Source organism: Dipodomys ordii, unplaced genomic scaffold (genome assembly GCF_000151885.1).
Source record: "Dipodomys ordii isolate 6190 unplaced genomic scaffold, Dord_2.0 Scaffold14, whole genome shotgun sequence".
Classification (NCBI taxonomy): domain Eukaryota; kingdom Metazoa; phylum Chordata; class Mammalia; order Rodentia; family Heteromyidae; genus Dipodomys; species Dipodomys ordii.
The window spans coordinates 5944172-5969279 of record NW_012267230.1 but is presented as its reverse complement, the minus strand read 5'-3'; the positions used below and the strand labels follow the sequence as shown (position 1 = coordinate 5969279).

The following is a 25108-nucleotide window of genomic DNA, read 5'->3' as shown; positions in this document are numbered from 1 at the left end:
GGCTAGCACTCTACCACTTGAGCCACAGTGCCACTTCTGGCTTTTTCTGTGTATGTGATACTGAGGAATGGAACCCAGGGCTTCATGCATGCTAGGCAAGCACTTTACCACTGAGCCACATTGCCAGTCCCAGTAAAATCTTTTACTCCAAGTGAAATTTTACGAAGATTATATTTTTTTTTAAAAAGTATCGGTTGCCGGGTGCCAGTGGCTCACGCCTGTAATCCTAGCTACTCAGGAAGCTGAGATCTGAGGATCGTGGTTCAAAGCCAGCCCGGGCAGAAAAGACTGTGAGCTATCTCCAGTTAACCAACAGAAAACCGGAAGTGGTGCTGTAGCTGAAGTGATAGAGCGCTTGGCTTGAGCTGAAGAGCTCAGGGACAGGGTCCAGGCCCAGAGTTCAAGCCCCATGACTAACAAAAAAAAAAAGTGTCAGGTTTCTTGACTGAGTAGAGACTGGAAGTCCTTCCCTGCCCCGCCTGCCTTCCCCCTTGGGTTCCTTCTAAGAAGTCAGGTTCCTTCTGGCACACAGCTTTAAAATCCCTAGGCTCAGTAGTGTCTTTGGACTTGATTAGCCCTGACCTTGAATACTTTCTAGACGATACCAAGGATATATCTCTGTGATGCAGGATCTCTGTGATCCATGTGTTACAAATAAACCCAGAAAGGGGCTGGGAAGGTGGTTCAGTGGTAGAGTGCTTGCCTTGCATGCATGAGACCCTGGGTTTGATTCCTCAGCACTACATAAGCAAAAAGCCAGAAGTGGCGCTGTGGCTCAAGTGGTAGAGCGCTAGCCATGAGCTGAAGAGCTGAGGGACAGCGCCCAGGCCCAGAGTTCAAGCCCCACGACCGGACCCAAAAAAAAAAAACAAATAAACCCAGAAAGAACACAGGGAAAGTGACCGTGGTTTAAGAAACTGATTGTGGTCTGGGAATGTGGCTTAGTGGTCGAGTGCTTTCCTAGTCTTAATGAAGATGTGGGTTCGATTCTTCAGTTCCATATAAACAGAAAAAGCTGGAAGTGGTGCTGTGGCTCAAGCGGTAGAGCACTAGCCTTGAGTAAAAGAAGCCCACAGATAGTGCCCAGGCTCTGAGTTCAAGCCCCAGGACTTGGTGGTGATGGAGGTTGTATAAGGGGTTGAGGAAGAAGTTGATTGTTTAAACCAGGCTTGGCAGTGCTTGTGCATGCCTGTAATCGCAGTACTTGAGAGCCACAAGTCCAAGGCCAGCCTGGGCTCCATAACAAGACTGTTTCAAGTCTAACTAAAATTAAAATAAAAAAGAAGGGGGATACCAGTGGCTTACACCTGTAATCTTACTCAGGAGGTTGAAATCTGAGGATCGAGGTTCAAGGCCAGCCTAGTCAGAAGTCCAAGAGTTTCCATCTCCAATTAACTAGAAAAAAAAAAAAAAGCCAAACTGGAGGTGCAGTTCAAGTGGTAGGGTGCCAGTCCTGAGTGTAAAGACCCAGAGAGTGAAGTCGTGAGGTCAAGCCCCAGTAACAATAAATAGTAGATAAATATTTTTTTAAATATGTAAAAAGAAAGTCAAGGGGCAGGGAAGGTGGCTCAGTGGTAGAGCACTTGTCTTGTATGCATGAGGCTCTGGGTTCAATTCCTCAGCACCACATAAGCAGAAAAAAAACAGAAGTGGCTCTGTGGCTCAAGTGGTAGAGTACTAGCCTTGAGCTGAAGAGCTGAGGGACAGCACACAGGCCCAGAGTTCAGGCCCCACAACTGACAAAAATAAATAATAAAGTTCTAATGGTTCATGCCTACCATCAAACCTACTTAGGAAGCTGAGATTTGAGGATCACCAGTCCAGGCAAATAAATGAGTTAACCACCAAAAAGCTGAAATTGGAAGTGTACCTCAAGTGGTAAAGCACCAGCCTTGAGTGAGAATCTCTCAGAACAAGAGGCCCGGAAGTCACCCATTAAAACAATAAAGTCAAGCACATAAAAAATAAATAAATTATCTAGTCACCAGTGGCTCACGCCTGTAATCCTAGCTACTCGGGAGGCTGAGATCTGAGGATCCCAGTTCAAAGCTAGCCTAGGCAGGAAAGTCCTTGAGACTCTTACCTCCAATTAGCCACCAGAAAACCAGAAGTGGTGTTGTGGCTCAAAGTAGTAGAGTGCTAGTCTTAAGTGAAAAAGCTCAAAGACAGTGTGCAGGCCCTGAGTTCAACTATGATATACATACATACATGCGTGTATACATACACACACACACACATACAAGAAACTGACCATTCAGATGTCCAGAAAAAGAGAAAACCAGCTGGGTGCCAGAGGCTCACGGCTATAATCCTAGCTACTCAGGAGGCTGAGATATGAGGATCCTGTTTTGAAGCCAGCTTAAAAAGCCAGAAATGGAACGGTGGCTCAAATGGTGGAGAAAGAGAGAGAGAGAGAGGGAGGGAGAGGGAGAAAGAGAAAGAGGGGGGAGAGGGAGAGGGAGGGGGAGGGGGAAAGGGAGAGGGAGAAAGAGAGAGAAGGGGGAGAGGGAGAAGGAGGGGGAGGGGGGAGAGGCCTTGGTTCTTCTAGTTGGTAGCTGAACTTGACTTTGAATTGTTTTACCCATTTGAGTCTCAGTTTCTAGTCTGAAACAGGAGGTGATATCACAGAATTCTCAGGATTGTCCTGAAAAGTCAATGAAGCAACATAGAAGACTCCTCCCTCCATACTTGGCCTAGCCCCACATCTGAAACAGGGCCTCAGCCAGGCCAGCACATTGAGTTTCCTTCTTAGGTATCCCTCTGCTTTCCCCACATCCTCAGGCCAGAGCCGCCACTCATTAACTATGCCTGCTTTTGCTGGCAGGGGATCTTTGGGGTGTAGGCCAGCCTCATACCTCCCCACAGCAGCTGCCAGCAGCTCAGAGAAGCCATGTTCTCAGGAATAGCCTAGAGACCCTTGGAACAGGCAGGCTGAGTGATTCATCTCTGCTACGTTTTCTGATCTAACTCTATTAGATCGTACCTCACGCTCTTTTTCAGAAAATCTGAATGGTGGTATTAGGTGTGCATGATCCAGAAGCAGGAATTCTAGTTCATCTTTTCACTTTTCCAAGACACCTTTTAGACATATGAACTTCCAGGACAAGGGATCGCTTTGCAGGCCAGGAGTTCAAGCTCCAGTATCAGCACAAACAACAACAACAAAAAAGAAGGCCCTCCTCACTTCCCTCTCTCCAGTAGTATATGCCTATAACCCCAGTTACTCAGGAGGAGATAGGAAGACTGTGATCTGGGCCCAACTCATAGAAAACTAGAGATCCAAGCTGGGTCTGGTGGTTCATGCCTGTAATCCTAGCTACTCAGGAGGCTGAGATCTGGGGGTCACAGTTCAAAGCCAGCCCAAGCAGGAAAGTCCATGAGACTCTTATCTCCAATTAACCACCAGAAAACCAGAAGTGGCACTGTGGCTCAAGGGTAGAGCACTTGCCTTGAGCTGAAGAACTCTGGGACAGTGCCCATGACCGACAAAAAAAAAAGAAAGAAAGAAAGAAAGAAAGAAAGAAAGAAAGAAAGAAAGAGGCATAGCTCTGGATTGGCTAATGAGATGACCTCCCCTGCTACCTGCCTGGGACCCCCCCACCCCCCAATACACTTGCTTGTTTATCTGCTGGCCTGGCCTTTTCCCTGTCTCCTCTACTGCCCGTCCTCCCCATGCTCATGACATCTCTTCCCAGGCCCAGGGCCTGTCTCTGGGTGTCGGCCTTTCCTGTGCCCCAGACCCCTCACCCCACCTGCCCCAGGTCTCCCACCAGTCACTGCGCCCTTTGTCCCACAGCGATTGAGCAAAGCATTGAACAGGAAGAGGGGCTGAACCGTTCCTCCGCGGACCTGCGCATCCGCAAGACCCAGGTAGGAGGCGAAGGCTGGACTGGGCCTGCAAAGAGATGGGAGGAGCTGGGCCTGGAGCGCTTGGGGGCGGGGCCAGGCGGATAGGCGGGGCCAGAACACGGGGCGTGGCCAAGTGAAATGGGCGTGGCTTTGTGTGGGCAGGGTTACGGTGAAGGGCGGGCCTTGGCTGTATCTTCAGGTCTCCGGCAGGTGCAGCAGGTGCAGGCGTGGAATGGGCTGCATTTGTGGGGGGGTGATAAACTAAGTCTGCCCAGCATCTCTGCCCCCTGCCCACCCACTGTCTGTGCTCCACCCCCCCCCAGCACTCAACACTCTCCCGGAAGTTCGTGGAGGTAATGACCGAGTATAATGCGACTCAGTCCAAGTACCGAGACCGCTGCAAGGACCGGATCCAGCGGCAGCTGGAGATCAGTGCGTATGCCCCTGGTCTCCTCCACCCTCCCCGGGAGCGCCTGGCCTAAAGCTGGTGGGAGAGGGGGCCCCCCCGGGCCCTGCCCCACCCCACCACCGCAGGCTCCCTAATGGGCCCAGCCCCTGAGCAGGGAGTCCCTTCTCTCCACAGCCGGCAGGACCACGACCAACGAAGAGCTGGAGGACATGTTGGAGAGCGGGAAGCTGGCCATCTTCACGGACGATGTGAGCCCTCCCCCTGGGGTGGGATGGGGCCTCTTTGGGGGACTTCCTCAGGTTCAACTTGAACCTAGATCCTAGGTCTACTCTGGAATGGCCAGGCGTGGGCAGCTGGGACCGGGAAGTGGGGAATTCCATGGGATAGCACAGGAAGTCCCCGCCCTTCAAAACAGCCGTGTGACCTTGAAAGCAGGGTGTTCTCAGCCCTTTGCCTATTTTACTCTTCCTTGCAAGCTCATTCAGTGCGCTGCCCATTTCACAGACGTCAAAAACAAGCTCCCCAAAGGTCAAATTGCCTGCCAACGATTTTGAGTCCAATGTGGTTTCAGAGTCCGAATTCTGTGCAGGTGGCTCACCCCATCATCCAGCTCAGCAGGCTGAGATCTGGAGGGTCTTCATTTATAACCAGCCTGTGCAGACATCCACAGGATTCTAGCTTCAGTTCATCAGAACAAGTCAGGCTAGAGGTGTGCCTCAAGTGTAGAACACCAAAACAAAAAGTCTGCTAATGGTTCCCACCCAAGCATTCATCATTCACCATATGACTCATTTCTCTACATTAAAAAATATATATATTAGTTTTGCTTGCTGGGCGCTGGTGGCTCACACTTGTAATCCTGGATACTCAGGAGGCTGAGATCTGAGGATCATGGTTCAAAGCCAGCCCAGGCAAGAAAGTTTATGAGACTCTAATCTCCAATAAAACCACCAGAAAAACCGGAAGTGGCACTGTGGCTCAAGAGCTCTCGCCTTGAGCTGAAGAGCTGAGGACAGCGCCCAGTCCCACAATGGATAAACACACACACACACACACACACACACACACACACACACGTTTTGCTTAAGAATTGTCCACTGCCTTGCTCTATCTTTTTCTATGTGGATGGATGGGTCTTTCTTAACCTAAGTTCTTCTCTCTCCTAACGGACTTTTGCCCTGGCCTATTCAGTTCTGTCTTTGTTTTTGCTTCTGGGGGCTCAGTGGTTCTGAATAATGATTCTAGACTAGATTTAAAGTACACACAGTGAAACCAAGCACTGGTGGCTTACACCTGTAATCCTAGCTACTCAAGAGGCTGAGATCTGAGGATCATGGTTTAAAGCCAGCCCAAGCAGGAAAGTCGACGAGACTATTAATTCCAGTTAACCAACAAAAAGGGTGGGTGAGCTGGGTGGCTCACATCTTTAATCCTAGATACTCAGGAGGCTGAGATCTGAGGATCACCGTTCAAAACCAGCCTGGGCAGGAAAGTCAGAAGTGGTGCTGTAGCTCAAGTGGTAGAGCTGAAGGACAGCGCTCAGGCCCAGAGTTCAAGCCCCACAACTGACAAAAAAAAAAAAAAAAAGCTGTGAAGCCAGGCACTAGTGAATCATACTTAAATCTTAGCTATTCAAGGGCTGAGATCTGAAGATCCAGGTCCAAAGCCAGCCTGGACCAAATAATCCATGAGACCCTTGTTTCCTATCAACCAGCACAAGCCAGAAGTGGAGGTGTGGCTCAAGTGATGGAGCATTAGCCTTGAGCTGGCACCAAGCGTAAGCCCCAGTACTAGCACCAAAAAAAAAAAAAAAAAAGGATGTACTGTGATTGTTTAATAGATCTCAGTAAATTGCTGTTTGAATAATTGATCTTTGTTGAATTAACTTTGGTCAAATTCATCTCTGAGGAGAGGCATCCTTCACCCTCAAATAGCTCTCTCCACGCTGTCTACGGGTAAAAATGACAGGGAGCTGAATGCTGGTGGCCACACCCCTGTAATCCTAACTACTCAGGAGGCTGAGATCTGAGGATCACAGTTCAAAGCCAGCCCGGGCAGGAAAGTTTGTGAGACTCTTATGTCCAATTAACCACCAAAAAGCCAGAAATAGAGACATGGCTCTGAGCACAAAATCTCAGGACGGTATCCAGGCCCTGAGTTCAAGCCCCAGGACCTGCCTCACAATGAAAGAAAGAAAGGAAGGAAGGAAGGAAGGAAGAAAGAAAGAAAGGTGTCTGTGGCTCACGCCTATAATCCTAGCTACTCAGGAGGCTAAAATCTGAAGATCGAGGTTCAAAGCCAGCCTGGGCAGAAAAATCCATGAGATTCTCATCTCCAATTCACCACCAGAAAACTGGAAGTGGCACAGTGGCTCAAGTGGTAGAGCGCTTGCCTTGAGCTAAAGAGTTGAGGACAGCTCCCAGGCCCAGAGTTCAAGCCCCACGACCGACCTCCCCCCCCCCAAAAAAAAAGAAAGGAAGAATGGCCCAGTGTTACATTGATTGTCAAAGGTGTGAAGCCTGTGATAATGGCGAGTCCTGGCGGCTTTAGAGTAAATAGGAAGTGAATGCCTGGTTCAGGCCAGGAGTCTGGGGTCTGAGGGATCCAACTGTAAGTTGAGTGGTGATTTTTATCTCCTGCCTCATCTCATGCAGGCTCTGGGTGACTTGTGGGCACATGACCTTCTCTTCTGAGTCTCCTTAGCTTGCTCCTTTCCCACCTGCAGTGTCCCCTCCACCGCCCCGTCTGCCTCTGCCCATCTCTCTTTCCTTAGCTTCCCTGGTGTGTGTGCTGGCTGTCCTGGGGCAGACAGAGGTGGTGGGTTCCCGCCAAATTTCATTTCCTGTAATTTAGCAAACTTCCCTTTAGTACCAGGCGTTCTTCCAAACTGGTATGATTTTTTTTTTCTTTTTGCCAGTCCTGGGGCTTGAACTCAGGGCCTGGGCACGGTCTCTGAGCTTCTATTGCTCAAGGCTAGCACTCTACCACTTGAGCCACATCATCACGTCCAGTTTTTTCTGTGTATGTGGTACTGAGAAGTCGAACCCAGTGCATGCTAAGCAAACCCTCTACCACTAAGCCACATTCCCAGCCTCCTGTGATTTTTCACTATAGCACTTGAGATGGACCCTGCTAGGGTCTTGAATTTTCTATTGGGGGAGGGAGGGGCAAATGGAGTCCTAGAGTGGTTCCGAATTTTGCTAGGAAAGGACACGAGGATTTGAATCCAGACACACTGACGGCTGAAGACACAGCCCTTACTCTCTGCTTTTATCATCCTAGATCAAAATGGACTCCCAGATGACAAAGCAGGCCCTAAATGAGATCGAGACGAGACACAATGAGATCATCAAACTGGAAACCAGCATCCGAGAGCTGCACGACATGTTTGTGGACATGGCGATGCTCGTGGAAAGCCAGGTAGGTGGGCTCTACCACTCCATGGTGGGGGGGCGGCGACCACCCCCATCCAGCCTCCATCAGACTGCCAGAGCTAGGCCTCACGCACCTCTGTCTCCAGGGAGAGATGATTGACCGTATCGAGTACAACGTGGAACATTCCGTGGACTATGTAGAGCGAGCCGTGTCTGACACCAAGAAAGCTGTGAAATATCAGAGCAAGGCCCGGAGGGTGAGCAGGGGGTACTCTCATGGCCAGATGGGGTTTGGGGGCCAGCCAGGAGGACGGTGGGCGGGGCTGGGAGTAGGCCAGGGCTGCGGTGGTGATGCAGTTGGGAGCAGGCCTTATCTCTGCCTCTGACTCTGTTTTTCTCTGTTTTCCCTCCCTTCTTTTTTTCTTACACCCCACACCCCTATCTCTCCCCATCTGTTGGTCTGTTGGTTTGTCTTGCCCTCTCTCTCTATCACTCTGTCTCTGTCTCATCTCTCTTTCTGTCTGCAGAAGAAAATCATGATCATCATTTGCTGTGTGGTGCTGGGGGTGGTCTTGGCGTCATCCATTGGGGGGACGCTGGGCTTGTAGTCCCCCTGCCCTTCTCTCTCCCAGATCCTCCCCCCTTCACATCGGGAGCAATACCCCCACCACCTTCCCACTCCATCCCCCTGCTCCAAGCTCTCCCTGAAAACAGACCCAGGCAGCCCCACCCCCCTCCACTTCCCAGGCAGACCCCCCCTGCCATGGACTGTCCCCCACCCCGCCCCACCCCGCACGTAGATAGCAGCAGGCGTGATCACACATGCACACCAACATGCATGCCGCCGGCACATGCTTGAGACGTGTGGACACCCCAGCGTGTGTGTACATGTGTAGATGTGTGTGTAGACCCCTCCCCCCCACCAGATCACACCTCTCCCCTCCCCCTACCTCCAGTCTCCTCTCTCCACCCTGGTTGCCAGGTAGATTGGCCGAGTTTAACCATGTAGCGACACCCCCCCCCCCGTTTTCCACGCATAGGTGTGTGTGTATGTGTGCGTGTGCGTGTGTGTGTGTGTGTGTGTGCGTAGTCATAGATCTGTGGGCATTTTGTGTTTGATGACAACAGCCATCTTTCCATCTCCGCCCTCGTGTGTTGTGAATGGGGCGGGAAATGTGTGCACACATGTCCACATCCTCTCAGGAGCCAGGGAGGCTCAGAGACGAAGGCTGTGGCACCCCTCCCACCCCCACATGACCGCTTGATCACTTAGGGAATTACTCCATGTCCTGGAGAAGGGAAGGAGAGTGTGTGTGCATGTGTGCGCATGCCCCAAGTGTTGACAGGAGCCCCCTCCCACTGGATTGCACATTGGCTTTGTGTGGGCACAGATGCCTTTTATTTATTTTTGTCGGTCGTGGGGCCTGAACTCTGGGCCTGGGCGCTGTCCCTCAGCTCTGCAGCTCTTCAGCGAGCGCTCTACCACTTGAGCCACAGCACCACTTCCAGATGCCCGTTATTTCTCTGCTACCTAGAGTACAGCTGCGTGAGCATGTGTGTGCGCATGCACACGTGTGTATGGTAAGGGGCTTTCTGCCTAGTGAAACACACACACATACACTCACAGATACATTTCTCTAGAACATGCCCAGTCCAGGATGGCTTCTTTGGGTTGATTTGTCCCTTCCTCTGTCCCCATCGCCGCTGACCATTATCTAGTATGGCCTCCCAGACAGCTGCATGAAACATTGCGCAATGGTAGCTTCCTGCCCTGCCACCTCAGGACTCCTGGGCACACGGGCCCAGACCTTTATCTTTCTCTGGGTCTCTGCCCAAGGACAGGCTGGAACCTGTGACAGCTGGCACATCTCTGTATGCTCACAGGTGACAAGGCTGAGGCAGTCCCTCAGAGGTGTCCCCAGCCAGGCAAACACACACACACACACACACACACACACACACACACACACACACGGGGATACTCAAGCCCGCTATGGCAAAGTGCCTGTGTCATGGTCTCCTGGTGGGAACACTGAGCTATTGCTGGGGAGGTGAAATGCCAAAGACTTCCTCAGACAGATGGTAAGACAGGGAGCTCTCCCGTCCTACCTCCAGCCTGCCAGCACCTAGGAGAAATCAGGGTTCTCACTGGAGGATGGGATGCAGGCCCAGCCTCTGATGGTAAGCGAAGAGGGGGTGGGGAGGGTCACGTGTGTGTTTATAGCTTGTAGATTGTCTGTGCTGGCAGATTTGAGGTACATGGGAGAAAGGACAGTGTTAGGACCATCCCCTGCTGGCAGGCACCAGTGACACATGCCTATCATCCTAGCTAGTCAGGAGGCTGAGAGCTGAGGATCGCAGTTCAAAGCCACTTGGAAGTCTGTGAGACTTTTATCTCCAAGGTACCACCAGAAAACCGGAAGTGGAGCTGTGGATCAAGTCAGAGAGCTTCCAACCTTGAGGGGGAAAAAAGGCTAAGGGATGTCACCTGAGCCTGGAGTTCAAGCCCCATTGTCAGTACACATACACACACACACACACACACACACACACACACAAGACCACCCCCATGGGCCTGGAACACGTACAATGAACACACAGGTACACAGTGTGCCTTGCCCTGAGTATGAGCATGCGTGTGGGCTGAATAATGAACTTGGGATGTGTGTGCAGGCCCTTCTCACCAGATTCCCACATCATGTGAAGTGCGTGTGCATGTATATGTGTACGTGTGTGTGTGTGTGTGCGCGCGCGAGAAAGACCATGCAAATGTGACCTCCTAGGGTCGATCTCAGCCAATCAGACAGCCAATCTCTTCCCCTGGCTGGCTGGCTGGATCCCGCCCACTTTGGCCTTTGTGTGTCAGTGTGGCCACCTGTATGTAGCCCCCAGGTCGCCTGACTTGAGAAGATGAACCTGCTGCCCATTTCTAGAACACCCTTCTGCAGGACAGGAAGTCCACCTGGAGTCTGACTGCAAGCCTTCCTGCCCTCATCTTTGGAGACATCAGAGCAGGCCCTAGCATCCAGCCCCGTCCTTCCTCCCTGCTACCAGGCCCAGGCGTTTTGGAAGCTCCTGTCCTTCTTGAGTAGCATCAGGCCGATAGTCGGCCACCTCTGGGCCTCAAGTGGCTAAGGGGCTGAGGGGCTGTGTCGTGGGCTTGCTTGGTGGCGCCGTGTATCACCTGTGTCCTAGAATGGTGTCTTACGCATGTTCCCCAGACAAGTGTGTGTTGCCCATCCTCCATGCACCCCCAGCCATCAAGCCCGTGTGTGCCCCAGGGGTGGTCCAGCCTGGCCAGAGCTCCTGCTCCCCCCCCTTGCCTCTCACAAAGCACACTGCGTGTCCATCCCATGAGCCCGTGGGGGCAATGCACGCTCTCGCCACGCCTTGAGCGTGTCCATATAATGTGTTCTATGCATTCACCCTGCCCTCCCCCTCCCACCAGCCCGCCCTGCAGAGGACAAGATGGGCGCCCCTCCCCGGCTCCCTTCTCCCCGCCAACACCCGCCCCTTTGCCCTGCTGTGCAGCCGTGTGCGTTGGCGTGTGTTTCTGTGTCGCTGGCGTGTCACGTGATGTAGCCGTGTTTGCTGACATGAGCCCTTTGCCCCCTTTCTCTTGTTTCTCTATTGGGTTTCTAGAGCTCTTTCCCTACTCCCCACCCCCTCCCTAGAGGCGACAGGACTCCTAGGGCCTGGCTGGGGACCCAGGGCCTGGCCGCCCTCTCGTGTTAGCCCTCAGTCTCATTTCTCTCTATTGGTGACCAAGTTGCAAATGGATCAAATACAGGAAATTCTGCCCCCCCACCCAGCCCTGCATGTCCTGTCCCCAGAGCCCCGCCCCCCAACCCCACCCTGGGCCGGGTTGGGCCCCCTGGGACGGGAGAAATAGCAACCAATCCAACAGCGGGCCTGCCGTGTGCTCACTTCCTTCGGTCCCCACCCGGGCCGCGCCACCGTGGGGAAGGGTGGGCAGAGGAGCTGGACTGACAGATGGACACGTGCTTGGAAAAGGATTTTAATCTAGCCCTTGGCTAGGTACAGCACTACTGGAACCCTGTGGGCAGACTGCTAACATGATTGCAAAAGCTGCATTTAGGTGAAGAGGCATCGATTACAACTAGAGGTATGACTCATATGACTCAATTGGTAGAGTGCTAGCCTGGAGCAAAAAGACTAAGGGATGGTGCCTAGGTCCAAAGTCCAAGCCTCAGTATTGGCAAATACACACACACACACACACATGAAGAAAGAAAAGAGTAATATACTCATTTCCCTAGCTTTTCTATGAGGGGCCTTTGTAAAAAAAAATCTAAAGGTGATCATTTCAAAAATAAGGGGACTATAATTTTCCTGAGAGGGACAAAGTATCCTCTTCCCTCTGTATCCAAGCCTAAAGATGGCACCTATATGTCAGAAGATCAGCATAAAGCCGGGTGCTGGTGGCTCACGCCTGTAATCCTAGCTACTCAGGAGGCTGAGATCTGAAGATCCAGGTCCAAAGCCAGCCTGGGCAGGAGAGACCGTGAGACTCCTATCTCCAATAAACCACCAGAAAACTGGAAGTGGTGCTGTAGCTCAAGTGGTAGAGCGCTCGCCTTGAGCTGAAGAGCTAAGGGACAGCACCCAGGCCCAGAGTTCAAGCCCCACGACCGACAAAAAAAAAGATCAGCACAAAGCCTGTGGAACCTCAGCCATTTTATGCTCAGAAAACCACACTTGCGATGGAGTCATGATATCATTTAGGATCCAGTTCCCTGCAACCACCCAGCAAGCCTAGGCTAAGAGGGAAGATGCTGTTTGTCCCCAGCCCTGTCCTAGAACTCAGAGGTAGCAAAGTACAGACTCCTGGCAGCCTCGTGGTCTTCCACTGCAGAGAGAGGACTCTGAGTTGGCCAGTCGGGTACCAGGGCCCTGAGCTCCTGTAACACAGTCACTCTCTCCATCCATGTGAGGACTCAGGTGGCCAGAACGTGATGGCCACCAGAGCCCAGACCTGCTGTCATTGAACTGAACCCTTTATGGTTTGCACCCAGCGAATGGTGCGTCTCCGGCTATCTTCCCATGAGAACAAAGGCTCATAGCCAAAATGGCGCTGTGCCTTGTTGGTGCTGACAGTGAAGGTGGTGTTGGCCACAGCCAGTGTGTAGGGGTTCAACAGGGGTGTGTACAGCAACAGTGGGCGTAGAAGGTACTGGAGCAGGGCGTTGAGGGTGGCCAAGATGAAGAGCAGCCAATAGGGCAACAGTGGGCGGGTGCCTACCAGCCGCAGTCCGCAGGGGCCCAGGAATTCCATGTTGAAGTCCTCGTAGCTCTTATAGGGTGACTTGTCATAGCAGAAATAGACTTGGCCACCCATGAGTGGGGCTCTTGGCGGTAGTTCTCGGGCAACCAGGACGTGCATCCACGCCACGTTGCCTGCCAATGGGAATAGGGATGGGGTAGCACGGTGACCATTGGTGTGCCCTGCCACTGTGTGGACGTTGTTCTCCTGGGTCAGCCCATGCAGTGATGCTGAGATCCTGTCCACCTCGTGCTATGGCCTGGAAGAGGCTGCTTTGCCCTCCCCTGCCCTCCCTCCCAGCCTTTGAAGCTACTTGTTCTCCAAGGTAACCTAGAACTGTGCTCAGGTCCTGGGGTTGCATTTTTCTCTGTTCTAGCCTATGGTGGGCTTTTTTGGTTTTTGGATTTTGCTTTTTTTTTGCCAGTCCTGGGGCTTGAACTCAGGGCCTGGGCTCTGTCCCTGAGCCTCTATGTGTTTAAGGCTAGCACTCTACTACTTATGCCACAGCACCACTTCTGGCTTTTTCTGTGTATGTGGTACTGAGGAATGGAACCCAGGGTTTCATGCATGCTAGGCAAGCACTCTACCACTAAGCCACAATCCCAGTCTATGGCTTTTGATGTCAGTCTTCCCAACCTAGATAGATCCTCTTTCCTCTGTGGCCCAAGCAGATGGCATCCCATAATCGTGATCTACTACTCTTTCCCCCCTCCCCCCCCAGCCAGGATACACACTGTTCCTTTTAGAACCCATGATTCCTGTCCATTTCCAGAGCAGGTTTTTCTGCATTGTTCTTAGATTCTCATAAACTGCTGAGCCCCTCCGGCAGGAAAATACATGAGACACTCTTATCTCCATTTAACCAACCAAAAAGCCAGAAGTGGAGCTGTGGCTCAAGCTCTAAAGTGCTAGCCTAGAGCAAAAAAGGAGAGCAGCAAGGCCCGGACTAGCACACAGCAACAACAAAGCCAACCTGCTAAGCCCAGCCAGGTACTGATGGCTCATACTTGTAATCCTAGCTACTCAGGAGGCTGAGATCTGAAGGTTGCAGTTCCAAGCCAGCCGAGACAGAAAAGTTTGTGACTCTTGAATTAACCAGCTTTCCTGCCTCCCAGTTCACCAGCAAAAGCTGGAAATGGAGGTATGGCTTAAGTGCCAGAATGCTCTGAGCAGAAAAGCTTAGGGACAGTATTCAAGCCCTCTGTTGAAGCCCCAGTACATGAACATGAACACACATACTCACACAGAAACACACAAGCTGCTGAGCCTACTCCTTACCCACATAGACCCGGCCATGTTCCACAGAGGCTGGGATGGTCCTGAAGAGCCGACCCCCCAGGCGCAGGCCTTGATGATAGAAATCCCTCATGATCTGATGGCCTTCACCGTAGATGCCCGTGGGACGCAGAGCACACGTCACCAGAGGCATCCCTCCACGGACCTGGGAACAAAAGTCAGAAACGGTCAGGACCAGGCCTGGGAAGGTGGCTCAGTGGTAGAGTGCTTGTCTTGCATGCATGAGGCCCTGGGTTTGATTCCTCAGCAGCACATAAGCAGAAAAAGCCCGAAGTGGCACTGTGGCTCAAGTGATAGAGCATAGCCTTGAGCTGAAGAGCTGAGGGACAGCGCCCAGGCCCAGAGTTCAGGCCCCACGACCGACAAAAGAAAGAAATGGTTAGGACCTAGGGCCGGGCTCCCTCTCTGAACCCCATGATGGACACAAGTTTGGGGGTAGGCTCTGCCTGGCAGCAATTTAAAGTGGTATCTCAAGGTCTCACCTTCCTTCCGTTGGCCTCCAGGACCAGCCGCTCTGCAAGGGCCTTGCTGCAAGGATAGGGGTGTGTGTGTGCGGCCTCGTATGGGGTGTCCTCATTGCCCCTAATGGGGGAAGGAAGAATGGAAAGCAAAAGGGCTTTTTGTGTATGTTCATGTATGCTGAGGTTTGAACTCGGGGCCTGGGCACCATTCTTGAGTTTTTCCCCACTCAAGGATGGTGCTCTACCACTTGAGCCACACCTCCACTTTGAGCTTTTTGCTGCAAGTTGATTGGAGATGAAGAGTCTCAGACTTTTCTGCCCAGACTAGCTTTGAATCACAATCCTTAGATCTCAGCCTCCTGAGTAGCTAGGATTATAGGCATGAGCTGCTAGACATGGGCTTTTAAAGTGGAGTGGTGGGTGTCCTCAGCTCACCTGTAGAAGGGATGACCTTTGAAGTTAGGCCCCACAACTTCCATGCTACTTGTATAGACCAGGAACTGTGTTCCAGCCTGCACACAAGCCTCGATCACGTTCATCGTGCCTGTGGAAGGAGGGGATGCAGCCCAGCTGTGGCTCCGCCCTGGGCATCTTTCCCTACCCAATCCCAGATCTAAAGAGAACCATCCAGGCTGGGCCAGGTGGGACGGAGTAACAGGAGGCAGGATTAGATCAACAGGACTGGCTGTCCCAGGAGAATTACAAGAGGTCAGCAGTCAGAGGGCGGAGAACAAACAGGCCAAATGTCACATGTGAGAGCCACACAGGGTTCATCTCACCCTGCACGTTGACCTCGTGGATGGTTTTGGGATTGGCTCTCCCAAACACGTCCACTAGACTAGCAGTGTGGATGACCACATGGGCTCCAGCCACGGCTGCTGCCACCTCATGGGCCTGGGTTACATCTCCCTGGATAGCAGTCACCTGCACAGGCCCTGGTGGAGAAGGCAAAGGCAAAGTCAGCTGGGCGCCATCAGCTGGCTTTGGTCAACACCCTTGGAGCTACAACTTCCCAATATGACTCATATATCCCAGCCTTGTAGACTGGAAAATGTAAACAGCTATCATCTTTTCCACCAAGGGGTTGGGTGCATCCCGGCTTAGGAGGGAATGGGGGAAACATCCTCCTCACTTCAACCACCCCCCGCCCCCCATCACCTGTCTTCAGTTCCTCCAGCCATGGACTCAGGTGCAGGTCAAAGATCCGCAGCTCACGGAGCTTTGGCTCCCGTTCCAGCAGCATGCGCACTATGTGTTCCCCCAGGAAACCACAGCCACCTGTGACCAGGTACACCAGCTTCGGGGCCTGTGCAGATTCTGCCATGCCCAGAGGCGGAGTCTGGCTCACCTGTAATTGTCAGATGCCCCAGCCAGGTGGATTTCGAGAAGGGGCCAGGTGGTCTAGAGAACAAGAGCACAGAAATTTGGGCAGAGAGGAGGAGACAAGAGCTGTTCCTGCAGCCTTCACCTATTTGGGTAGAGGCTGAATCGGACCTCCGATCCCACCCACTGCTCACAGGATCAAAGTAGCTGAGAAAGGTTTGCGGTAGAAGAGGAGGGTGGGGACAGGGGAGGCAGACAGCTGGAGGAGGGGAGGAAGGAGAGGAATGACCAAGGGGAGCCTTGGTATTAGCTCTATGTACCTGTGGCCACTGTCCCAGAGAACCCAAAGTGGTCACTGGGAGGGAGCTGTCTCCTGGGCCGGCCAGTCACATCAGCTTCCTTCCGCTTGCTCCTCCTCCGCCTCCTCCTCCCTCTGGGCCCATTCCAGGAACGGCCCTCAGTCCAGCCTCCACCCCTTCTACCCCACACTCCCTGCCACAGGGCGCCCCCTCGTGGACCCAGAGCTCTCTGAAGATTGGAGCCAGAGCCTGCTGGGTGGGGTGCTGGAGGATTTGGGGGTCACAGGATGAAGGCAGCAGGGCAACCTCATTCCCGCTGCATGACCTCAGTCCTTCCCTCCTGCTAGATTTCCCAAGGGGCTGGAGGCCCAGCAGCAGCTGTGGTGTTGGGAAGGGAAGGCAGGCCTGACCTTGGCCTAACTCTGGCTGGCCTTGGTGGGGGATTCCCGGCATGGCTGTTACAGAGCAGTGGTGTTGGTCTGCAAATCTGGGCTCTTGCCTGTGGGCTCCTCCTACCCACTGCAAACGAGACCACCCATTTTCCCTCCTTTTCTTGATCCGCCATGTCCTCAACCCCCATCCTCACCCCAAAGATAACGACCGAGGCCTTTTTGTACAATAAAGTTTAATCACAATTATAAAAATGTGGCGTTGGGTTTGCGCTATTAACATATGTACAATCCAGCCCAACAAGAAGGGCCCACCCCCCACCATCCTGGCCTGGCTGAGCCGGAGCCCCCAGAAGCCAGGGTGGGAGGGTAACCCACAGGGTCTGGCAGGAACAGAAGATGAGGCAGGGTTGCAGGCACGGAGTCCCCAGGAAGGGGGCCGCAGGGCCCCCCCGGGGAGAACATGGCCACTGCCCCTAGAGACCCCGAAACTGGGGAGGGGTGCACGCAGGGCACAAGGGGAAGTCCCCATTAACACAAAGCATGAGAGCTGTGCAGCCCCCAAGAACAGGATCTGTACAGGCCGGCACCCCAGGTTTCCACAGGAAACAGCTGCTGGCAGCTACAAAACATTTACAGCTTCTTCTCCGCAAAGAAAAAAATGAGGGGCCTGGGAGGGTGGGCAGGGGTGACGGGGAGGGAGGAACTGAGGCTCCCTTGCTGGGCTCGGGGCCCATAACCCCCACATGTAGACGGACACGGGGGTCAGGTGGGCCCTGGGAGCCCACTAAGGCTGGGGTGCTGGGAGCTCAGGGCACCAAGGGGGAATAAATAGGGGTGTGGGCACCAGTCCTGCCCACCTCAGTTGAGGGAGCCCCGGCAGCTCTCAGTGCCGCACAGACACGGGATCTTGTTGTCCTCCAGCGGGAACTTGTAGTCATAGGTGATCTCCTCATCCACGCCGATGGGCTGCTTCGAGTAAATCACGATCTTCTTCTGAGACTCGATGGTGATCACCTTGGCGTAGCAGTTGGGCTGCAGGAGCAGAGGTGTGAGTGGTGGCTGCCCTTCTCCCCCCCCCCCCTTGCCCTGCCCCTCCCCAGCCCAGTCCCCAGCGCACCGTGCAGCAGTGGTTGATGAACCTGGCCAGGTTACCACATTTGGTGGCATCAATGATGGTGTCGTGGTCCACACGGAACAGATAGCTGCTGCCGATGCCCTCCTGCACATAGCGCTTCTCCCGCATGTCCGCCACCATCTGGGAGGGCGAGAGGCACAGAAGTCTTGAATTTCTGGCCTCAGTTTCCACATGGACCTAGGCCAGACCCCACAGCCCCTGCAGAAAGGCTGCGGGCTCTAGGGTCTACATGAGCAGGCTGGGCCTGCAGCTGGCCTCCGCCTAAGGTACTGGCAAGAGGACTCCAGACCAAACGGAACTGGCCTCTCCTAGAGCGCCTGCCTGGCGGCTGCAGAACCTCCATCTGCTGTGGGACTGGCGCAGTTTGTGAAATGACAGTGTCACTTCACGAACAGAACCCTGCTTCATCTCCTCTCCTACAATCCTCCCCCCAGCAAGCCCCTTTGGGCAGCTGGCTGGGGCAGTGCAGGTCATGCACATCAGGACCCCTGGCTTTGTGGAAGAAATAGAACCATGGGCTGGTAAGGTGGCTCAGTGGTAGATGCATGAAGCCCTGGGTTCCATTCCTCAGTACCACATACACAGAAAAAGCCAAAAGTGGCACTGTGGCAAGTGGTAACAGTGCTAGCCTTGAGCAAAAGAAGCTCAAGGACAGAGCCCAGGTCCTGAGTTCAAGCCCTGGGACTGGCATAAAAAAAAAAAATAGGACCAAGAGCGTTCTGCCTTTTTCCGTGGGTGACCTCACCCCTTCCAGAGCTCTGGCTGCCAGTCAGCTCCTCCCAAATCTCCATCTGTGGCCAAAGGCCACCTCACTGGAGCTGCTGGGCGTCATGCCCGGATGTGCAGCGCCTACAACCCACAGGGCTGCCCTGTCCTCTTCATCATCTTGCGCCCATCCCACTGGGCTTCGGACTCCTAGTGGCAAATGGCGGCCTGAGAAAGGGACTCAACTCCTTCATCCATCACCCTCCAGTCAGCTCACTGGCTAGCTACCCAGACGCCAAACTCCTGTCGCCTCTGCTGCACAGGCCAGACCACCCTTACCTGACCTGGATTTCTGCCACAGCCAGGCACTGGTACCAGTGTTCAAGCACTAGCTAACTAGTGCACTCCTCACAGCAAAGCCAGGTTTAACTCCCAAAGCCCTCTGCGGCGTAGCTTCCAGAGCCCTTCTTACCACAGTCCCAATATGGATCCGAGGAGAAAGGAGGCCCCCCCCACCCCCCACAGCACCACCATGGACCTTCAGCTCTCTGACATGCTACCTAACCCCCTTGCCCTCCTAGGACACACTACTGTCAAACCTTAGTAGATGTTTTTCCAAAATCAGGAGCACATTCCTGACCCAAGGCCTGGAAAATCCTCCTCCTCGTGCAGCTAAGACACCATCTTGGTGTGCCAAACCTGAGTCAAGCACCATTCTTTTCTGCTATTACTTGCCAATGTTCCCTCATTCCCCCTGGTTTTGTTGTTGTTGTGGTTATTGTTGTTTTGTGTGGGAGGGTGTGTGTCCCGGTATTAGGGCTTGAACTCAAGCCAGCCCGGGAACTGTCCTTAGTTTTTTTTTGTTCAAGATCACCTCTACCACTTCAGACTTTGAGGATTTTGGTAGCTGGTTGGAGAGAACAATCTCACAGACGCTTCTGCCTGGGCTGGCTTTCAACCTCCTATCTTAGGTGAGTCTCATGTACTTTTCCGCCTGGGCTTTGGACCTCAATCCTCAGATCTCAGCCTCCCGAGTAGCTAGGATTATAGGTGTGAACCACCAGCGCCCAGCAATTCCCATTTTTAAAGGGAAAGTCTCAATCATGTTTCCTGCTGGACTACTAATATCTTGGGTGCTGGGTACCTATTATTGTAAGGACACCGGTTTCACTGGCTAAGTCCCGGAGCTGGTGAGGCTGGTGAGGGCTGATTGGCTTCATGGGAACTAGCCTGCCTGCCAGCCTGCCACACCGCGTGGCCTCACCTGGCGGATGTTCTGGCCCACGTACTCGATGACCATCTCATCAGCTGCAATGGGCTCCATGGCAAACAGGCCCCACTCATGGATCCGGCTCCGGCCAAAGCGGAGCTTCTTCTTTCGGAACTGGGGACAGAGAGCAGACAGTACTGCTAGAGGCCTCCCATCTTGCCACCCACCATGGGGGTCTCAGGATTGGTTCCCCCCTCCCTTAGGAGCAGCGCCTCCTCCCGGGCCCAGGTCCCACTCCTCACCTTGAGCTGGTTGAGCTTTAGCAGATCACTGTCCATGATGGCCGAGGTGCCGATAGCACTGAGCAGCCGCCGCTGTTCAGAGCGGCGCTCGGAAAGCACACGGTTAGTCCCCTGTGAGAAGCAGGATAGGGAGGAGGTGAGTGATGGAGGGAAGGGGGGGGGGAGGAGAAAGAGAAAGACCCCATGGGATGGGCCTGGAGTTGGGGCAGGGCCCCACCTGCGTGTCCACGCCTTCCAGCTGCCGAGCCGAGACGGGGCACACATCCAGGTACTTGTCCTTCTCCCTCTTGCTGATGGGGTAGTAGCCCTCGCTGCGCGCCGAGCCGGTCTGGTGCTCTCGGGGCCCATCCTGGGGCCGCCGCTTGCGCTTTGGAGTGTTCAGGTTGGTGAGTGCAGGGCGTTAAGGAAGAGAACAGGTGGCTCCCTGGGGCCCGCTCCTGTCTAGCCACCTCAGCCCCAGCGCACGGAGGTGGTGTTGGTGGGAGCAGGTAAGCATGTCTGATGCAGGGGGGCAGCAGGTGGGAGGAGTCCACTCAGACCCCGCCTCTTCTGCCAGGAAAACTGAGGCACAAAAGGAACGAAGCGGAGAGAGGCAGGCTGGGCAGCCAGAGGAGAGACCTCTGGCTAGATGCAGCGCACTGAGGCCCACAGCTGGAGAGGGAAGTGAGCGCAGTGCCAGGCAAGACCCGAGAAGGACGGGCCACCCTGCTAATGAGGACGTTCCCCCCGCCCCAGGCCCCCCTGCCGCAGCCCGTGGTTGCTTTCCTGTACAGGAAGGCCATATTCTGGGGCTCAGGATATTTGTGTGATGGACCCAGTGGGTGTCGTTCAGCCAGTCAGCCCCGCTTGTCTGCTGCAGCAGCCGCTCGTAGGTGAGCCGCAGGTAGCTCATGTCTTCCAAGTCCAGGCCTGAGTTCCAAATATCATAGAGGATGGTCATCTGCTCGAACTCGCTGCGGGGCTCGAAGGACGGGGGCGGGGGCGGGGGCGGGGGCAGCGGCGGCCGGCGGCGCCGGGCGTGGGAGCGCAGGCTGCGCCGCCGCACAGCGCCCTCGCCATCACTGCTGCTGCTGCTGCTGCTGCTCTCTGAGGACTCGGACTCCTCCTCCTCCTCCTCCTCTTCCTCCCTCTCCTCTGACTGCTGCTGCAGCTGTGGCTGCTGCTTGGGCTCCTCTGCCTCAGCCACCACCACCTCGGGGGCCTCCAGGACCTCGTCGGCGGGGGAGCTGAAGAGCGCGGCAGGGGCAGGCACTGGCTCCGGGGGCCGGGGGGCCGGCACGGCAGGGGTGGGCTTCACAGCCAGGGCGTAGTTGTGCTCCAGGAGGATGTGGCTGAGCAGGGGGCTGGAGCGCTCTGCCTCATCGGACGTCTCTGTGGCCTCCGAGTCGTCCCCGGGAGGCAAGGCGGCCAGGCCGCGCCGGGCAGGCGTCAGGGCCAGGTCGGCCAGCACAGCCAGGTCTACTTCCGTCCCTGGCTCAGCCTCTTCTTCCTCGGCGGGCCGGCCTCGGCCTCCTGCCCGGCCCCGGCCCCCTCGGGATACCTCCTCAGGCCAACTCTTGACCAGAGACGCATGGTCCAGGGGCAGGTTGCGAATGGTCCGCTCCACACCCCGGGGGACTTTGCGGGAGACTGGGCCGGGAGACTTGGCTTGTGGGGGGGCGGCTGGGGGAGGCTCTGGGGCCGGCACCTCCTCCGTGGCCGAGAAGGAAACAGTTTTCCGGCGCTTCTTGGGAGGGGGGAGGAGGGGAATAGGAGAAGAGGGGCGCTCATCCGGGCGGGGAGTGGGGCCCGGGGCGCCTGTTGGGGGCTCTGGGGGAGGCAGGGGCACACTGGGAGGTGGTTCCTCCGTGGGACCTGGGGAAGAAAGCACACGGGCAAAGGGAGGAGGGTTAGCGGGCAGGCTCAACCTTATCAGACGTGATCACCAGGGCCAGGAGGCCTGGGTGGGGCGGGGCAGCCATAGGCTACACATTTTCCCTCAGTGTCTGCCTCACAGCCCCCCCACCCCACCCCACCCCCACCCCCGTCTGCCCTCAAGCTCCCTGGACAGGACGGAAAGCTGTACCTGCACACACCCATCTGGTCAAGAGGCCCATCAAACCCCAAATATGTCAGGTATGGGGACAACTACTGGGCAAAAACGCTTCTGATGTCCTCACAGAGCTCAAGTCCAACAGGAAAAGACCACTCAGATCAAACGTGGAGCCGCTGGAAGATGGTGGAGGAAGGCTCCTCACAAGCACCCAGACTCAATGGCCTTTTTTTTTAAACCAAGACTGGCAGAAACAGACTCACAGGGGACAGCTAGGCACACAGGCCAAGACCACTTTTTGTCCACTGCAAATTCTCTGAAGATCCAATTAGCCAGATTAAACTAAGATATCCACCACTTTACCCAGTAACAATATTCTCTGGGGCAGTGAGGTGAAAAAAACTCAATGTAAAAAGCTGAATGACTGGGGATTTGCCCTAGGAGGGAGGGGGGCAGAAGACACCGTGCATCAAGAGGCCAAGGTGGAAGCTGAAATCTAAGGGACGAGTGGCAGATTAGACAAGGGACACACTGTCTCTGAGGGGTGCTGCTTTGAATCTCATTAGCCTCCCCAGCTCAGCCCCCAGGACAAGGAGTATGGCGTTTCTTTGCTCCTTTGCCCTCTGATACTCCAGCTCAAGGCCACCACCACTGTCCAGCCTGGCTGGCTCTCCAGAAAGCTGGTGGCTCGCATCTTACAGTTAGCTTTGGCCACAGCCGAGTAACAGCCACATGCGTGTGTCCCTGACGTACACTGAATCCACACTGTACTCCTATCAATCCTACCTCACACAGAGGAAACTGAGGCACAGAGAAAAATAACTGGCCCAATGCCACACACCTGGCAAGTAGCAGAGCAACAACATTCAGGTAACTGGGGTTGAATTCATGCTCTTATCTGCTGCTCTGCTCTGCCCTGGGCCTCTACGAACTTAGTGACTTCTCGTCTGGTGCTGCCACTCAAACTAAACGGCAGCCAGAACCCAGGCTAGGCCAGGCAGCCAGTGATCAATCAGTCCCGTCTCAACCAACACCTTGAGCTGAACAGGCTGCTGTGTACAAGGCTCTGGATAGCACAGGAATCTCAGGCAGCAGCAGCCCAAACTTGGAAGCCAGTGAGGCCCCAGGCACCCAGCCCAGGCCCATCTAATTGCTTGCTATGAGTCCTCTCACCTCCTTTCTACCATGTTGGGACAGCCTCTCCCACTGTGCATGTTCCTAACCGCCAGAATCAATTTCCCTCCCTACTTAGCTTCTCCACACAAATTTCCCTTCACTCCCTGCCTGCTCACCCCATTCACTGAGGAACCCCATTCACTGAAGATACACCTGTCAATGAATGAGCCAGGGGCTAATGGTTCATGCTCATAATCCTAGCTAATTGGGAAGTTGAGACCCATTGGGATTGCAGTTGAAGGCCAGACTACATAAAAATGTTTTCGAGGGCTGGGAATGCAGCTCAGTGATAAAGTGCTTGCCTAGCATGCATGAAGCCCTGGGTTCGATTCCTGAGCACCACATGAACAGAAAAAGCCAGAAGTGGGCTGTGGCTCAAGTGGTAGAGTGCTAGCCTTGAGTAAAAAGCTCAGGGACAGTGCCCAGGCCCTGACTTCAAGCCCCAGGACTGGCAAAAAAAAAAAAAGGCAACGGATGGAAGTGTGGCATAATGGTGCTAAGGATAAGGAGTTCCTGCTTAGCAAGCGAGAAGTCTTGAGTTCACATTCCAGCACTACCTCACCACCCACCCACCCCAGGAGAAGAAAAAGTGTTCTCGACTACCTAGGATCTACAAAGGCGCCAAAAGGTTAATTCCTACTACATGGCTACTCCTTTCTTCCAGGGCCATCACTAACTGACAGGACTAAGATGGTCACCTAACCAGCCCAATCAACAACTTTCTAGTAATAAGAACTAAGACAGGGCCAGGTGCTGGTGGCTCACCCTTGTAATACTACTCAGGAGGCTGAGATCTGAGGATTGTGGTTCGAAGCCAGCTCAGACAGAAAAGTCCTTGAGACTCCTCTCCAATTAATTACCAGAAACCTGAAGTAGAATTGTGGCTCAGAGTGGTAGAGCAATAGCCTTAAGCAAAAAAGTTCAAGGATAGTGCCCAGGATCTGAGTTTAAGCCCTACAATCAACCAAAAAAAAAAAAAGCCCATGGAGATAGGAATGGGTAGGTCTGCCACTTGGCAGTGACCCTATGCTGAATAGAGAAGCAGAGGAATCCCATCTGCACAAGGAGAAAATAATGCATCAGCTCAGAATAAGGCAAAGCTGAAAGATGTTCTGGTTCCTGCTTTTGGGTTCTAGCACCTGGCTATGTCCTGTATATCCCTTTTTGTGTCTGTGTGTACATGGGCAGGTCCTGGTTTAACACAGGGCCTGGGCACTGTTCTTAAGCTTTTTTGCTCAAAATTAATGCCCTACGACTTCTACTACTTGGGCCACAGCTCTACTTCTGGCTTTTTGCTGGGTAACTGGAGATGAGTCTCTTTGACTCTGTACTAAGATCCTCAGATTTCAGCTTCCTGAGTGGCTAGGATTAAAGATGGGTGCACTGGTACCTAGCCCTGTGAATCCCTTTCCATACTTAATCTGGCTAAAATGGGTTCCTGCCACTAGATACTCAGCCTTTAAGTGGGTTCCTGCTACCAAGAGCCATACTTTGTCTGGAGCTAAGTGTGGGCTGCTGCCCTTCGAAGCCTTTACCCAGATTCCTACCACAGGACCACCTAGCCCTTTGTGACTCAGGTTTCCTTGCTTTGTTTTCTCATTCTCTCTTTTTTCCCCTTTTTTGTTGGTCATGGGGCTTGAACTCTGGGCCTGGGTACTGTTCCTGAATCTTCAGCTCAAAGCTAGTGCTCTACCACTTGAGCCACAGCACCACTTTCTGTTTTCTTATTTGGTAAAGAGCAAAGAACTGTCTTCAACACACACACACACACACACGTAATAAGGATGTTTAGTCACGTTCTTTTTTTTCTTTTTCTTTTTTTTTGGGGGGGGGTCCAGTCGTGGGCCTGAACTCTGGGCCT

General features: G+C 53.9%; 3 protein-coding genes across 4 annotated transcripts in view; 1 reads left to right on the top strand and 2 right to left on the bottom strand.

Moving 5' to 3' along the window:
- Stx1b (syntaxin 1B) overlaps positions 1 to 8584 on the top strand; it is a 34542-nt gene extending 25958 nt beyond the window's left edge. Inside the window, exons 4-9 of the mRNA XM_013011462.1 lie at positions 3797 to 3870; positions 4173 to 4281; positions 4433 to 4506; positions 7541 to 7678; positions 7779 to 7889; positions 8160 to 8584. Of these exons, the coding sequence (XP_012866916.1) occupies positions 3797 to 3870; positions 4173 to 4281; positions 4433 to 4506; positions 7541 to 7678; positions 7779 to 7889; positions 8160 to 8240 (587 nt within the window). The 3' untranslated portion in view covers positions 8241 to 8584. The remainder of the gene's footprint in view (positions 1 to 3796; positions 3871 to 4172; positions 4282 to 4432; positions 4507 to 7540; positions 7679 to 7778; positions 7890 to 8159) is intronic.
- A 3718-nt stretch (positions 8585 to 12302) lies between these two features.
- On the bottom strand, positions 12303 to 16372 carry Hsd3b7 (hydroxy-delta-5-steroid dehydrogenase, 3 beta- and steroid delta-isomerase 7). The gene is made up of 7 exons (XM_013011405.1): positions 16317 to 16372; positions 15832 to 16074; positions 15453 to 15608; positions 15109 to 15217; positions 14695 to 14794; positions 14195 to 14357; positions 12303 to 13050 (listed from the first exon to the last, which is right to left on the bottom strand). The coding sequence occupies exons 2-7, from the start codon at positions 15995 to 15997 to the stop codon at positions 12635 to 12637; spliced, it is 1110 nt and encodes a 369-aa protein (XP_012866859.1). The 5' UTR covers positions 15998 to 16074; positions 16317 to 16372; the 3' UTR covers positions 12303 to 12634.
- Positions 16373 to 16903: 531 nt separating this feature from the next.
- Setd1a (SET domain containing 1A) overlaps positions 16904 to 25108 on the bottom strand; it is a 26028-nt gene continuing 17823 nt past the window's right edge. For both annotated transcript variants that reach the window (XM_013011692.1, XM_013011691.1), the window contains exons 13-18: positions 20841 to 21893; positions 20257 to 20429; positions 20040 to 20150; positions 19792 to 19911; positions 17805 to 17942; positions 16904 to 17719 (exon numbers count right to left, since the gene is read on the bottom strand). In XM_013011692.1, coding sequence (XP_012867146.1) covers positions 17546 to 17719; positions 17805 to 17942; positions 19792 to 19911; positions 20040 to 20150; positions 20257 to 20429; positions 20841 to 21893 — 1769 coding nt within the window. In that variant the 3' untranslated portion in view covers positions 16904 to 17545. The remainder of the gene's footprint in view (positions 17720 to 17804; positions 17943 to 19791; positions 19912 to 20039; positions 20151 to 20256; positions 20430 to 20840; positions 21894 to 25108) is intronic.